Source organism: Marmota flaviventris, chromosome 2 (assembly GCF_047511675.1).
Source record: "Marmota flaviventris isolate mMarFla1 chromosome 2, mMarFla1.hap1, whole genome shotgun sequence".
In the NCBI taxonomy this organism is placed as follows: domain Eukaryota; kingdom Metazoa; phylum Chordata; class Mammalia; order Rodentia; family Sciuridae; genus Marmota; species Marmota flaviventris.
Window position 1 is genome coordinate 24289168 of NC_092499.1, and position 16381 is coordinate 24305548.

Consider the following 16381-nt stretch of genomic DNA (forward strand, 5'->3'; position numbering starts at 1 on the left):
GTTGTTGAAATTTGGGAAGTAAATTTTCCTTGATCTACCATACTGCATTCAGAACCCTAGATTAGTTTCCAAGCCAACCTTTTCCTTTTATATAGGGATATTTAAGAAAGTGGTTTAGGGATAGTTGGGTTGATTGATGTCATTGTGAAGGAGAAAACAAATACTGGGAAACAAACAAATGTAATATAAAAGGAAGTATCTTCTGAATCAAAAAAGAAAATGACTTGGTTCTAGTTATATATTTTGCTTTACCCAAAATACTTTGCTGTATTAGTGTGTGTGTGTGTGTGTGTGTGTGTGTATTTCTGAGGATCAAACACAGGGCCTGGTGCATGCTATACAGGGCTTAAACACTGAGCTATATCTGCTGGTCCCCTATTTAACATTTTTAGCAGAATGGGTTTTTGAAAAACTCAGAGGTCCTACTAAATTCACCCTATTCAATCCATATTGCCTTTTATTATATTGTATTGAAAAGGTAATTATCAAAAGAAGTACATACTTATATTTATGACATTAGAATCAAATTACCAATATCTTAGTCCTCATTCCTTCCTTTAACAAATTGTTATTAATCCTCTGAGCTTTGATCCCTTCACCTCTACAATAAAACTAATCCCTTCGGTTGATCAGTATTGTAAAGATTAAATGAGCTGATCCATACCAAGTGGCTGGCACACTATATGGATAATAAATAAATCATCAAACACAGAAATGATTGCAAAATTACACAGACAATCTCTTATAGTTTAGATACGAGGTATTCCCCCCTAGCTCCAGTTAATGCAGGAGTATTCAGAGGTAAAATGATTAGATTAAGATCTGTAACCTAATGAGTCCATCCTAGTTTGAATGGACTGACTGGGTATTAATTATAGGCAGCCAGGGCATGGTTGCAGGAGGTGGGTCATTGAAGGCATGCCCTTACAGGGTATATCTTCCCTATGTCTTCCCTCTGCTTACTGCCCCCACCATGAGCTGAGCAGATTTCCTCTACTAGGCCATTCCCCCATGATGTAATGCCTCATCTCAGGTCCAGAGCAATAGAATTGACCATCTATGAACTGAGACCTTTGAAATAGTGAGCACCAAATAAACAATTTCTCCTCTAAATTGTTCTTGTCAAGTATTTTGTTTACAAAAATGAAAAAGCTGACTAAAACAGAAATTGATACTAAGAAGTAGGGTTGTTGCTGTGACTAACCTGACCATGTGGTTCAGAAGCCTTTAGAAATGGTTTGCAGAAAGAATTTTTAAAATTTTAGAGACACAGGCTGCAAATGCTTTAAAATGTTGTAAGCAGAGCTCAATAGTCAATTTTGGTGGGAACTCAGAAAACCAGAATGCTGATAGGAGTGTGGAGTTTGCTCATGAGATGTCAGAGGGAAATGAGAACTCTTCTGGGAATGAGAATAGAGGCCACTCATGTTATATTCTGGCAAAGAGCTTGGATAAATTTTTCCCATATCCTGAGACTTTATGTGAGGTTGAATTTAAAAGGGATGGAGTAATTAATATGGTGGTGAAAATTTCAAGGCAGCACAGCCAGTGGCATGGATATTGTTGGCAGATTTAAGACAGGTGTACTGTGAGAATTGGGATCAAAAAGCAGAGCTACACTTCCAGTTTTCCCAGAGTTCATATTAAGCTGGATACCAGGAAGTTGTTTGTGTTGAAGAGATTACTGCCCCCAAAGAGATGCTGAGTACTTTGCACAGAGACAATAGGAACTTTGCCTAGGGGGCACCTCAGTAATTTGCAAGAGCATACCCACTACAGGCTCCAGGGTACAGAAGATAACATTCCTTTGAGAAGAAATCATGGAATTCTAGCCTGGTACAGGGAAATTTAAAAAGCTATTTGCCCATGATAAGCCCTGCAGGTATTCAGAGGCTGCTGTAGCCATGATTTCAGGAAGCCCACATATTGCACAAGCTGGCAACATATCTTTGCATTCATCCATGTATGCTGATTCAGTAGGAGTGCTGGATGTTAAAGTTAGGGGTCATGGAAGCTTCCACCAAGATTTCAAAGCAATGGCTGAGAGACTAGGCAAAGTATAGCAGGGTCAGTGTTCCTGTGGGCTTCCCTTGGTAGGATAATGCATGAAGCTGTAAAGGTGAAGCTGATGTTGGAATGCAGTCCCCAGGAATTAAGAGATGCCAGAAACCTAGACTGTCTGCCAAGAAAAACTGCTAGCTGCAAAGAAAACCATGCTGCAAGCAAGGCCAAGGGGGCTAAGCCATCCAAGACCTTTAGAAAGCACATCTCCCCACCATGTGTCCTAGATGCTGTATGTGGAGTTAGGGGACCTGTTTGCCTAGCTGGGTTTTGGTCTTGTTTTGGCTGCACTCCTTTCTCTGCCCCTCTTTCTCCCTTTTGAAGTGGAAATGTTTACTCTGTGCCACTGTATATTAGCAATATGTAACTTACTTTTGATTTTTACAAATATTTTACCTTGAATCTCAAATGAGACTTTGAACTTGGACTTTTGAGCAATGCTAGAACTATCAAGACTATGGATCTCTTGGAGATAGACTAAAAGCATTTTGAATTATAAGATAGACATGAGCTTTGGGGGACCAGGGGGAGAATATTATGCTTTGGATGTGATATGTTCCTCCAAAGTCCTTGTTAACATGGGGGTATTTGAAGGTGAAAAGATTGGATTCTGTAAACTGATCATTCCATTCTAGTTTGAGTGGATCCACTAGATAGTAACTATAGTCAGGTGGGGTATGGCTGGAGAAGGTGGGTCACTGGGGGTTTGTCCTACATCTTCCCTGTGTGCCTCCCACTATCCTTTCTAACTCTCCCATGAGTTGAGCAGCTCTCCTCCAATAGACCCTTCCTTCATGATGTACTGTGACATATTAGGTCCAGAACTATGAAGCTGGCCATCTGTCATCTGAGACCTCTGAAACTGTGCTCTCCAAATAAACTTTTCCTCTTCAAAATTATTTCTGTCAGGCATTTTGGTCAGAATAATGAAAAAGCTGATTAAAATACCAGTAGATAGGAATATAGATTTTTCAACCATGAAAAGTCAACCAGTGGAGTTATTTCCAAAAGGCTTAGTAATCTAAATAGAGTAGTTTGCCTTGAATAAAGCACTAGATAATTTTATGACCATTAGAAGCATTTGTAACTATCCAAGCTCAGATAATGATAAGGGTAATTAAATTCTGGACCTGACTGTACATGATCCTTGGTGCCAGGGGATTTGTTCTTCAGGGAACTTCAGCATTACAATAAATCCAAACTGTCCTCCCCAAAATTAAGCTCCAACACATGAAGTTTCAGATCTGAGAGATGTACCAGAGGAGGACATCATTTAAGGACCACAGCAGCTCATGGGGTTCAACAGTTGAACCATTTGCATTTGGCTCTGATTTTCCAGTTGCCTGGTTGCCAAACTTGCTGTTGTAAACTAGAACTATGTCAGCATCTCTTTGATCCTTATGTCCCAGTCTGCAACCACAATCCCTATAGCACCAAGAGCTTCTCTGGGTGGTAGGTGTACCAATATTATTATGAAAAAAAATCTTATTGATTTTATAGATCTTTCAATGGTGACAGGGCCTACTTGCATGCACACTCTCATTTGATCTTCCCCTTGATCCTATGAGGTTGTCAGAACAGTATCCACATCTCCACTGTTTGCACAGGGTCACTGTTAGTTGGTAGCAGCAATGGGATTAGAAACTGTAACCTCTGACTCTGGGTTAGAAACACCCATGACAACCAAGAAGGGAAGAAATGCAGAATTCTGATGAGCAGACTGGAATGACGAAGAATGCATGCTATAATAATAACTGCCAGTAAAGACACAAAGCCATAGCACATGAAAGAGGTGTGACTAAAAGGTATGAAAAGATAGCTGTACGACTACTAGATTTGAAAATCTCTCTGAATCGCTTTGATTTCTGTAAAACTTAACTATATAGGTCATCTCCTCCCCTCCAGCCATTTCTTTTTAGCTCACCTTTTCCTCCTTCATCTTGTAAATTTATTTATATATTTCCCAAATTCCTATTCATTTATCTCTCTGGAGATCTTAACAATCCTCAAAGCTTTCACTGTCACTGCCATGCAGTGAATTCTCTAGTCCCTACTGATAGTGCTGAATCGCTCATCTGAATTTATTATACATTTCCAATCAGATGTCTCAAAGAGCTGACTTCTTCTATTTTGTATCACCAAGGTGAAACTCTTACCTTACAAACTCTGTGTTTCTCATACATCCCCTATTTTATTGTTATGACATCATAACCTTCCCAGTATGGGCATTTCTCATTTCTCTCTTTCCATCCAGCTAGCTAGCAATGCCTATTGATTCTATCTCTAAAATGTCCTTTGACTTCATCTGTGTTACCTTCCTGGGGTTATCATTGAATAAATCTTTTTTTTTTTTTTTTTTGGCAGGGGCAGGTACAGGGGATTCATCTCAGAGACACTCAACAATTGAGCTACATCCCCAGCCCTATTTATTTTATTTAGAAACAGGTTCTCATTGAGTTATCTCATTAGCACATTTCCATTGCTGAGGCTGGCTTTGAACTTGCAAACCTCCTGCCTCAGCCTCTTGAGCCATGGAGATTATAGGTGTGTGCCACTGCGCCCAGCAAATTTTTAAAAACACTTTTCATGGACCTCCTGTTAGCTTACTGTTTTCCTTGTGCCCTATCAAAAGCATTCTTTCAGCAGAGCCAAAATGATCTTTCTAAAATTTAAGCTTTGGGTATTTTGTCTTTCACTCCAAAACTTGCAATGTCTTCCCCTTGCTTTCAAAAACTAACCTATCATCAGTGTGGCACTGAAATTCTCCACACTCTAAAATCTCTGAAGCCCTTGGGAAGCAAAACAACAAAACAAAAACAAAAGCTACAGCTACTATTTATTGATCATCTACTGAAGCTGATACTCATTAGGCATTTTCATATATGCTATTGTAAATATTCACATCAACTTAACAAGGTGGCATTATTTTTACTATCTGCATTTTATAGAACAAATAATTCATTCATGGCCATAGAGCTAGTTGGAGGCAGAGCTAGAATTTGAATCATAAATCCTCACCCGTGAAACATGTGCTCTAGTCCACATTTTCTGCTTTTTTTCTCATGTCAGTTATTTGGTCAAACTGAACCTCTCACTAACTTGAGAACACATTTGCTAATTCTTTCCTTTGATATTATAATCATGCTGTATTTTCATCTGGTGTGTTCCTTCTTCAGGGTACATCAGCCAAACTCTGACACCCCTCGTCTGTGTACATTGAGAATATCTCAACAACCAGTAATGTTTTTACCTTTAAAACAGTCAAATGTATGATGCTCATTTACCTTCTAAATGTTAATCTTCTTCACATCCCCAAAATTCCATATAAACTCATGTTATCCAAATAGGCACTGGATTAAAATTATCACCACTATACTTTCTACCTGAAACTTTCATTAGGAGTGGAATCGTAATTAAGAATCAGAACTAGATTTGAAAGCCCATTCAGCCGTTTATTAGCAGTGCTATCTTGGGAAAATTCTTTAGCTTCATTAAGCATTAGTTACTTCATTTATAAAATGAAGATACTAATAGTGACTACCACCTGAGTCTTTGGGAGCTCCTATAATATAATGTAAACAAAGTTCTAGCACAATGTCCTGTACCTGGTACTTTGCCGATCAATATTAGTGGTAAGTGATGGTAATAGTAGTTATGAATAATAATGTATCTTCCACTTTATAGAAAATAACGCAGGGAAAAATAAACAGAATTGTTGAGGTTAACTAAGGAGTCAAAAATAGAATATGAGACCTAATTGCCAATCATCGCTTGTTATCTTGTGTATGAATTGATTTCAGGATGAAGGTTAGCTTTGTCAAATCAACAGGGCTTATCTAACTGTCTTTAAGTGATTCTGGGCTCCAATGGTGTCATCTCAGGCCAGGAAACATCAGGTCTGGCTGTCAGTACTAGCTTTGAGGCTAATCCAGTTATACACTCGCCTCTGCCATCTATCAGTGAAACACTAACAAGTAGAAACAGCAGTGGTGACAGCACCAGGATCTAAGCATATGATTCTGTGGAGTGGGTGGCTAATGAATTCCCCCATCAATACTCTGAGCTTTTATGCCTTCTGAATGCAGCCAGGGATCTAACATCCATCATCTGTACTTTCAGGAAGTCAATGAGTTATCTCTTGCCCTGCTGCACTGAACAATACCCCAGGAGTAATCAGTGGTAACTGTGAAAGATCTGGGACAATGAGATAATTCATCTAACCAGTGGTGTTAAGGCAGGCTTGCCATTAAGTCATGAGTCCCAGCACTCATTTGATGGCACCTAGAGTTTACCTAGTTTGTTGTACTTTAGATCTGTGTTTAAAAGGCCTCCGCTACTCAATCTTGTTTGGCTAGTGTGATGACTACAGTCACCTAGGATGTGGGTCACCAGGTTGGCTTTAAAACAGGAACAATCTGACTCCTTAGAATTTTATATTACTTAACTTGAAACCTCAGGCCTGATTTAAGTGGATTCATTGTTTAGGAAAATCAAATATAGTGCTTTCTCTGAGTTAAAAATTTAATTGAAGAAAAAATTAAAGTACCAACAATATTAGAATCTAGGCATGACTGAAAGCTCAGAACAGGTCCAGGAGCCATGTAGGAATTTCATATAGTTACCTCATTGTGGGTAGAAAATGTATTTTCATCTATTAATTTTGAGGTTTGTTCAAGTTTGTTAGCTCTATTTTAGCCAAGATTGACACACATTGCCAACACCTAACAGTGTGCCTGGTACAAAGTTCTCAATTTAAATACAATGAATGAAGCTTATGAGCTAAATTCTCTTAATCTTACTTTTTCAAAATTCACATTATATATGCATTGAGGATTCTGAAACATGACAGTGTAAGAGGCACTGATGTAAATGATAAATGAGAAAGATATGGGCATTTCGAATTTGCCTCTCATAACTGCCTACCAGGCATGATATTTTCTACACACTTTGTCAATTCAATTTTGATGATGGCATTATTGTACATTTCATCTGCATATTAAATTTATAATATTTGCTTCATTTTTTGGGAAACTGAAATCTATAAAATATTTTTCTTTAGATCTGTGGTTTTACGATTCTAGTAAACTTGCTAAAAATGCAGCAGCTGCTTCCTCTGTCCACACTCTCCATGTACCCACTTGAGACATTGGGCCAATTGATGATCTTTCTGGTGCTCTATAATCCTCAAGTGTAGAGCTGAGCCTTCTATATTCAGTTGGTACCTTGGTGGGCCTAAACCAGTTTCATATTAGCCTATCTAGAAGGCTTTCCTTTTCTTTTGCTTCTGTTATTATGGTTGGTGTGGTTATTAGTGGTGTTTGTGATGGTTATTGTCATCTTGTTCTCCTCCTTTCCTTTTCCTTCTCCTCTCCTTTTTGCAAAGTTGCTTAATCCCTTTTTCATGATTAATAAAACAAGAGCAGGACATCAGACCAGGGTGGGTTACACATTTACTGGTGAGCTTAGGAGATTTGGGGAGTGATATAGACTGAAGAAGAGAGGAATAGAACATTTCCCTGAAACACGGTATGGAGACCTCACACAACATAATGAGGCACTAAGCAAATGACAAAGGTTCATTTACCCTGTTGACCTAACCCAGGGGTAAAGTGTCTTCATCTTAAGCTCCAAAATCTCAAATGTAAATCTAAAATGAAAAATTTGTTTTTGACCAGATAAGATGGAATTTCCTTTGCAAAAATGGTCATAGAAAATTTATGTACATAGAAAACTTAAAATGAAAGTTTACTTTTTACTGTAAAACATATCATTATTGTTTTTTGGTGTGAGTATATGTGTGTGCATGTATGTAGGTGCACATTTACACAGTCATTACCCTAAGGAAGGCATTAACTACTGTCTAACTTTTCAAGAAAACTACCACTCTACATTTGTACAGTCCTTTGCTGATAACAGCTTCTAAATAGCTTATTTCAATTGATCCTCAGCAGAAGCCTGCAACATAATATTTCCACACCCATTTAAAAGAAGAGGAAGCCAAAGCTCTGAGTGATGGAGTGATTTGCTCAGAGTCAACAGAAATGGGACCTGAATCTAAATCTTTTGGTTTCAAATTAATGGTCTCTTTCAACTGTGGCATGCTGCCTCGCAAAAACAAGCGTGGAATCAAAGTGAAGAGATTTAGATAGAAATATCTTGGGAATCATAAAGATCTCAGGAAGCACACACCCATTCCCAGGCGCAAAGCTGCCTCTGGTCCAGCTTACATAAGCACTCACATCTGTCCATCCCCACTTCCACTGCCTTCTCCCACCTTCTCGTCCAACTTTGCTAGGATGCACAGTGAAGCTGGAAGCCGCAGGGAGGATGCTCAGCAGGCCCTCTCTGCACAAGTGGCTAATGATCTGGAAAAGCTCCTAAGCCCAGAAAACCCAAAGAGGGCTTTTTCACTAAGAACAAATAGCAATGAAAGGAAATACAGAGCCAACCTGCAGTGCACAGCACTCTGTGGGAAATGAAATTGCATCTGTTGAACACCTTTGTTGTTTTCTTGTTCTTTCCCTCTTTACTTACGTTACCAGTCTCAAAAACACCACTAACATTCCTCTGTACTCCATTGGAGATTCCCCTAAATACAGTTCCTAAGTCCAATCCAGTTCCATCAATGGCCAAAACCAGAGATGAATCTGAGCTAACAGCAACCTAATGTCACTAAGGACTAACTTGGCAGATGTTGATGGTTTACTGCAAATAGCCCATATAGAGTGACCAAGATGATGCCTTCAGCCTGGTAATTTATAGATGCAATAGATGTAAAGAATCGACCATTTGTCATATTTCAGTTCTGTTCCCATTTATTCTCCAGGAGTCTCTTTGAATGCAATAAATTATGGAAAACCATATTATACAAACCAAACTTAACAAATACCCAATTTCTTCACATCTGACGCTGAGAGAATATTACCAGTCTCTTATTTGGAGGGCCTGATTTTTGCAAGAAGAGTATTTTGCCCTTACGAAAAAGAGGTCTGTCTGGATGGCACTCTTTCATCTTCCTTGCTTGGTATTATCTAAGCATGTACACGATAAGTCAGGACAGAAAGTGTTGGGAAAGGTTATAGATTCTTGTCAAACAAAACAGATGCCTTGACACATAAATTTTCACCGTTTCTGAAAGGCTCATAATTAAAAAATGAATCTAAGAGGATTTACTGTAAATTACACACAGGGAGAAAGAAATTAATAGGATGTCTTTTTTACACCCAGCATTGACTACATGAAGGGAAGCTAATTGTTGCCCAGCTCTCCCCGACCCTCTATTTTGTAGGTGGTGAAAGGAGATTGTCAAGAGCTGCGTGATATCAACAGTAAGCACTTCATGGTAATCTTTTCTCTGGTCCTATTCACTGTTTCCCTTTTGGTATAAATGAAGGTGAGTGAAAAGGGACACAGCTCTATGAAGCCTTGATATGGGGTCAATGAGCAGATGTCACTCTCAAGTAACAGCAGCTGTTCTCCAAATATTAAGCAGATTAATCCCTCAACAATAAATTTCGGTGGCAGAAAACTTATATTTGAAATAATAATTAGCAAAAAAGAAACCCCTGTGCCCTAAGATACCCTCCCTCCACAGAATCTCATTTCATGGGCATGTACTTCAACAAAGGACTTTTTGCCTTTGTCAAACACATTCCATTCATGATTTCATTAATATCGTGAGTCATAATTGATACAGAAAGCACTGCATCATGGAAGGGTGAACCAAAAAGCAAAGAAATGTTAATTTGAAATAAGTGGTTTCCAAATTATTTTGATCTCTTGGCCTTCTCTGATTTATTTTTTAAATGATCCAATTCTTATCTTGTTTATCACTGATTGTCAATGGCCATTTAACTCCCAAGAGGAACAAATAAATGAGAAGACTTTAGGTTAAAAAGAAAGTATAACAAAGGGGAAGAGACTTCACCAGGATGACAGATAATCTAATAAATCATGAACTAAGAAAAATCATGATGACAACACCTACCCAACTCAACTTGGTGCCTTTTTCTTTCTCTGTCCTAATTATTTCTCACTGGGCATACCTAAATTTTGCCCAAGTTTTGTCTACCCATTCCTGCCATCTGACACAACATTGCATGTCCTCAAATTAGTCATGGCCACTTACCCTTCATTCTCTCCCACTCTCCAATCAAAACTCAAATTCTGTCACAGCAGCTGACCTTAGCCTGCTATGAGAAGGATTACAACAAGACTGGCTGATTTAAACTAATTAGTCAACAATTTAAGGTACTTCCAATGAGGCATGAGTTTAAGAAGATACCTATTTTCCTAAACAGTTATTAAAGAGTAGGGATTTCAAGAAGACAGGAAGAGAAGAGGGGAAAGTTCAAATCATGTGTAATACTTGTGCATTGTACATCCACAATGGCCCACTTAGCACCTGCAGCAGACAAATTGAGTAAAGACCGGATCTCCAACCTGCTGGAATCTCTGCTGCCTGCACAAATCTTTCCAGTGTAAAGCTCAAAATCCATCTGCCATTACTGCTGTGGACTATTCTAGGATGAGTGCTCACCTCAGAGTCAGACTCCCGGGTATTCTTGGAAGAGCATTTTCACTTCCTTCAAATAAGCTAACTTGGGAATAAAAATGAATTATTCCAGTGACAGTGTTGAAGCCACACAGAACACTTCAAGAATTTCTAAAAGTTGCTCATTTATAAGACACAAATTTTCTCTTCTGTCTCTGTCTCAATCTTGTTTGATTCTCTCTCTTGCTGTTTTCCTCTCTCTCTTTCTCCCTCATACACACAACATACAACACACAACACATACACACACATATATTCATTCATACTTTGTTGTTAAAACAACTTTATTAGCCTGACCACCATTACAGGTACCACTAGAGTTCTTTCCACAGTTAACACACATACTCAAAGAATGAAGCTTCACTCCCCTCCCATATAGTCTCTGCTGGTGTACGTGTGTAGGCAGATTCCTGTCCTTTTTTCCTTCTCCCTGGAATTTATCGCCCTCCCATGGTCTGGATGTGTCACCCATACCCTATGCAATAGTGTTGAGAGTCAGGGTCTTTCTAAAGGCAGATTAACAGCATTATAAGCTGTCTTGCAGCACCAGGCACAAGGGTGCATGCCTGTATTGCCAGCTACTCATGAGGCAGAGGCAGGAAGATTGCAAGTTCAAAGCCAGCCTCAAACTTAGAGAGACCCTGTCTCAGAATAAAACAGAAAGTGCTGAGGATGTAGCTAAGTGGTAGAGCACCCCTGGGTTCAATTCCCAGTACTTCCAAAGGTACGGGGCGGAGGGGGTTGCTTACAGGAGTAGGTTCACTTTTTTGTTCTTCTGCTGCATGTGAAAACATAGCAATCTCTCCTCTAGAGGATAGTGTTCAAGTTATCCTCATGGAAGCAGCAAGACCAAGTTCTAACCTGCTGCCATCTTGATCTTCTTGAACTTCCCCATCTCCCAAATGGAGAAATAAATTTCTATTATTTACAAATTATCAAATCATAGGTATTCTTTTAAAGCAGCTCTAAATAAACAAAGCCACAAGCTTGAATCTCCTCTGAATATTGCCATCACTTCTTTTGTTTTCCCAGCAAGTTCTCTTCTTGTAGGCAAATGGCAAGGTGGAGTGAAATCTTTTGCTTCCTGCCCGAACTTTTTCACTTTTGCTGATGACCCCTAAGCTCTTTTCCTTTCAAGTAATTTTCTTTAGTACAAGAAAACAAAGAACCATTCAACAAACAAAACCACCTTTTACAGATAGTAACAGTCTTTTAAAAGTACCTTAATAGATATCCATGGCTTTATTTCCCTGATATATCTACATATATGTCCAAAATAAGAGACTAATTTTTTATTCAATCCTTGCACTCTACTTGGGTTATTTTATTTTCAATTGTGATAAGGAGTATACAGAAAGGGATGATCCACAAAGAAATACAACATGGTTTCATACAACTAGACCAATGAAGGAGCCCCATGCTTGAGAGGGTCATGCATAGGTCAGGTTCACCATAGAATTGTGTGAATTTTTTATATTGTAGCATCCATTTGTCTTTTCTTTTGAAAAGATCAGGCAGATTATATAATTTTCTAACCCAAGCTTTGCAGGAAAATCTACTGGAATTTCCCAGGATGTTTAGGGAATCATAGCTTCACTGGAGTAGGTACATAGCACCCCAAGATGGTTCTACATATTGCGATGAAAAATTTCTACTATTTTTGCTTTTTATAAACAAAGTGATATACCACAAAACCTAATATGTATGCTTAAACAGAGTACACACACTAATGAATACAAACAAATGTATACTTGAACCCTAAAGTATGTTTTAGAAGAATTCATTTTTTTCAAAACACTTAAGAAAGGACAAAGTTATAATGTCATAATACAATATACCAGAGTATCCTAGCTCCTCCTAGAAGTTCTTAGTATTCACACATCCATTTTATAAAAACATCAGCAATTCCAAGCAAACTGTCAGAAAATAAGAAAACCTCTTTCTTAAAAGTGAATGGGGAGAATTGGATAAAATAGTAGCACAGTAGTTGACTCAAAAAGATGCTCATGGCCATGCCAAATCATATTCTTTCTGAGTAAGTCACACTGAACAAAAAAAGAAGATAAATCACTATGAAAATGCAAGTGAGCTGGTGATAATATCCTAGTTATAGCTGCCATGAAATAGTCATTAAGTTATATGCAGCATAAATCTCCAAGAGTTCTGTAAATTATGGTGGTTCTTAGAGACCAAATAAAGATAAACTATAGAACTATGGCTTCCTTTCTCTTTGCTCCTTGGTGTGGCTTTTTAAAATGTTTATGCTCAGGCTTGTTATACCATATAGCTCTTAAATTATCTCAGAATTTGCAACTCAAATCTTTAAGACTCCTTTTCTACATTTTGAAGGCCATCACTTCTAAACAATCCCTTCTTGCATTTGGAAGTAGACTCTTGCTCTGCTCAGGCTCCTACTGGGCCAGACAAGCTTCCAGCTCTAGTCTCAAACTTGAGTTGTTCCCACTTCCAAGGCTTGTTGAAGGAGCAAGTGCTAGAGATGAACACTTCCAAATCTGGAGCCCAGCAATGAAATCTTAAGTCCTGCTTCTATCCCTAGAACTGAATATCAGCAAACTCTGATTCAAGAATCTCCAGTCAGTGTTCCTTTTTTTCTTACAGATTGGTACTAATCCCCAGTTGATCTTTTTTCTTAACTGCTGTTTTTCCCCTGCTATTTAAACTGAATTCTTATTGCTCCAAATTAAATCCATTCTTTCTAGCCTTGTCATTGCTAACTAATGAGAACAATTCCTCTCCTTGCTGTTGGTGGCTGCACTTGGGGTGCTTATAGATGAGAATCATATCTTTAGCCTACTTTCTTAGCTGCAGACTGCACAGGTGATAAAATGGGTTAATTGTTGCTATAAAAATATTTCCTATCCTCATAACAAAGCAGTTTTTTTTCCTTCAAATCATTTTAGTTTCTTAGATTTGCAGTATTTTCTTAAGATCTGTAGGGACTGAAAGTATAGTCCTATTGAGTTCATACATACAAGACGTAAAGCAAAATGTCAGATATGCAATATGCATGAATAACACTAATCTTGGTCCTTGTGCTATTTCCTTTGAAACACAGCCCCACCCACTCTGGAGCTCTGACATCAGTTTTTATCACACATTCTTTATATCTACCTCTACAGTGATATTTGCGTCTTAGGACAAGGGTCACCAACTACAGTTGTGGCTAATTTTGGTAAATGAATTTTCACTGAAATTCCGTCTTGTGCACTAAAAAGATGTATTATCTATGTCAAAACTGAGTCACTCTGATAGTGACTATATAACCAGCCTGTGAGTCCCTCCTTGGCCCTTTATAGGTTTGCCAAACCCCAGCCCAGGAAATCATGAACATTCCAGTTAGCTTTGCTATTTGTACCAAGTAAGTTGAACCACACCTTGTAAAGCTATTATCTGCACCCAAGTGATCTGCTAGATGTTTATCTGCAGGCCAAACCACAAGGTTGGGAAAGGGAGTTTGAAAGAGAATAGGTTTTTGTTTTTTTCTATATATATATTCCTGGAACAGAGGGGAGAGTTTTTAATTTTTTTTTATCACAGAAGCATGTATGAGTGTGATGGTTCACATAATGGAAGGCAATTCCTATGAAACATGTGCACCTTTGTTGTGTCCGTGTGTGGAGTGTTATGCGGCATTTATCTGACTCACCAACTCAGACCACCAGGGAGACAAGAGAATGCAGGCCAAGGCCAGGTACTCACTATGTGAAGCTGCAGGAAGTCTCCAAGACCTGGAGCGCTGTCGATGCGTACTAAGATGCCATCCTTCACCGTGGTGCTGAAGCCCACTGCCAGGCGGTCAGAGCGCGTGCTGGGCCTGTCATTGGCCGGCCAGGTGTAGAGGATGAGGCCACCACTTTTCCCAAAGATGTAGGTAGCGCCAGCTGTGAAGGCAAGGAGAGAGCGAGATGTCAGGGCACTGTACTGTGCATTGCCAACTCTAGCACACTGCTGAGGCTTCACAGAACAGCTGCAGAGAGGAAACGTCCCCCACAGGACAGGATTTGGTTACTGAGAGGGATGACTTCCAAAGCCTCAGAAGGCATCTGTCACCTCAAATTAAAGTTGGAAGTAAAAGAAATGAATAACAAAGCAGATGTTAGTGAGAGACATTCCTAACATCCATAGTTCTTGCTGCGTATTAGTGGAGGGCAAATTATGTGCTGTGTCGAAGAGCTTTGGTACATTCTGACAAACAACTTCTCTGTCCTTCCCAACAGCAGAATTAATTTTCCATCCTGGCTAGGACAGGCATGAGATAAAGAACTTGTCCCCCATCTCTTGGCTATCAAAAGGTTCTGATCAGTGGAACAAAAACTGTTCCAGAGATGCCTCACCAAAATCAGTGTAATGAGGAAGCCAAAAGGCACCATTTCTCTCATGCCCATGCCTTCTCCACCCACAGAAGACACAGTTATGCCCTGAGAAAACCAAGTAATATAGGGCAGTATCCCTTAATGGAATACTTGGGGCCAGAGTGATTCTGAAATAATTTTTTTTTTAAATTTTGGCATATTTGCATATACATAATAAAATATATTGGAGATAGGACTCAAGTCTAAATATAAAATTTAGTTGTTTTATAGACAACTTATACACATATCTTGAAGGTAATTTACAGTTGGATTAGAGCCTATCACATGAGATCAGGTAGAATCTTCCACTTGCGACACCCTGTCAATGTTCAAAAAGTTTTAGGTATAAAGCATTTCAGATTTTGGATTTTTGTGTTAGGAATGTTCAACTTGTAAGACTGAAAGCTTTTGCCTATTTCCCTATTATGTTGCCATAAGCATGGTGACTAAAATTATTTCCAAGCTCTTTAAAAATGAATGTTTTTCTCCTCTAGTGGTAGAATTTATCTGGTATTAGAACAACAGTTTCAAATTCCTTTTCCAAACTACATGAGACATAGCAAAATAATCCCCAGAAAATGAACTTTTAACATGAGAAGTGGTATCATCAGTTACAACTAGTGGGTTTATCAGTGTTTTTTTTTATTATTTACTCATGAATTTCCTTTTCTCAGTGTGAAACCAGAGGCTACCAAGAATATATGAATATGAAATTATCTATAAAACAAATAGAAAGAAAAACAAAGAAAAATATGTATTTAAAAATATAAAAAGCCTATTTCAAGAAGCAAGTTTAAATTCTGATTCTGGGAAAATATATTTCAATTTAGTAGACAAAATAGACTACCCCATAATAACCTTCATGGTTTCCTGCCTGTTACCCACAGTGAGTATTTCCATATGTTACTCAGCTCAAAGTCCAAAGAACATTTGGCACTAGATTTTCTTGTGAATATCCCAGCAAACATGTTCCAACCTTTAAGACTATTTTTAAAACAACATTAGACAACCATTCAGATATCTTTAGCAGTTACTAAAAATCTCAAGCACTGGTCCACATTTATTATCAGGGCTAGTTTACAGAAAATATTGGGTGGAATTACGCTAGCTGAAGAAGAGATGAGTTATGCAGCTTGCTAAGAAATAATATACTCCTTTGAGCTAGAATTAGGAGTATATGTCATATGTCATCTTTGTAAAGAAGAAAGCCACATTAAATTCTGATGTATATATAGAATGTCATTTGTCCTCCTTGAAAGGTCACTATTCAAATCATTCCAATTTGGTGAGTTTATACATTACATGTAGCATGACATTATTTTCCTTTTATGAATTTCTCAATCTTTAGGGGATGGTCTCTGGAAAGCCTCTCACAGTCATATGGAGAATTTGG

General features: G+C 38.4%; 1 protein-coding gene across 8 annotated transcripts in view; it reads right to left on the reverse strand.

Annotated features, from left to right (window-relative positions):
- Nrxn3 (neurexin 3) overlaps nt 1-16381 on the reverse strand; it is a 1482316-nt gene that overhangs the window by 344731 nt on the left and 1121204 nt on the right. For all 8 annotated transcript variants that reach the window (XM_071606618.1, XM_071606610.1, XM_071606632.1 and 5 more), the window contains one exon: nt 14336-14517. In XM_071606618.1, coding sequence (XP_071462719.1) covers nt 14336-14517 — 182 coding nt within the window. The remainder of the gene's footprint in view (nt 1-14335; nt 14518-16381) is intronic.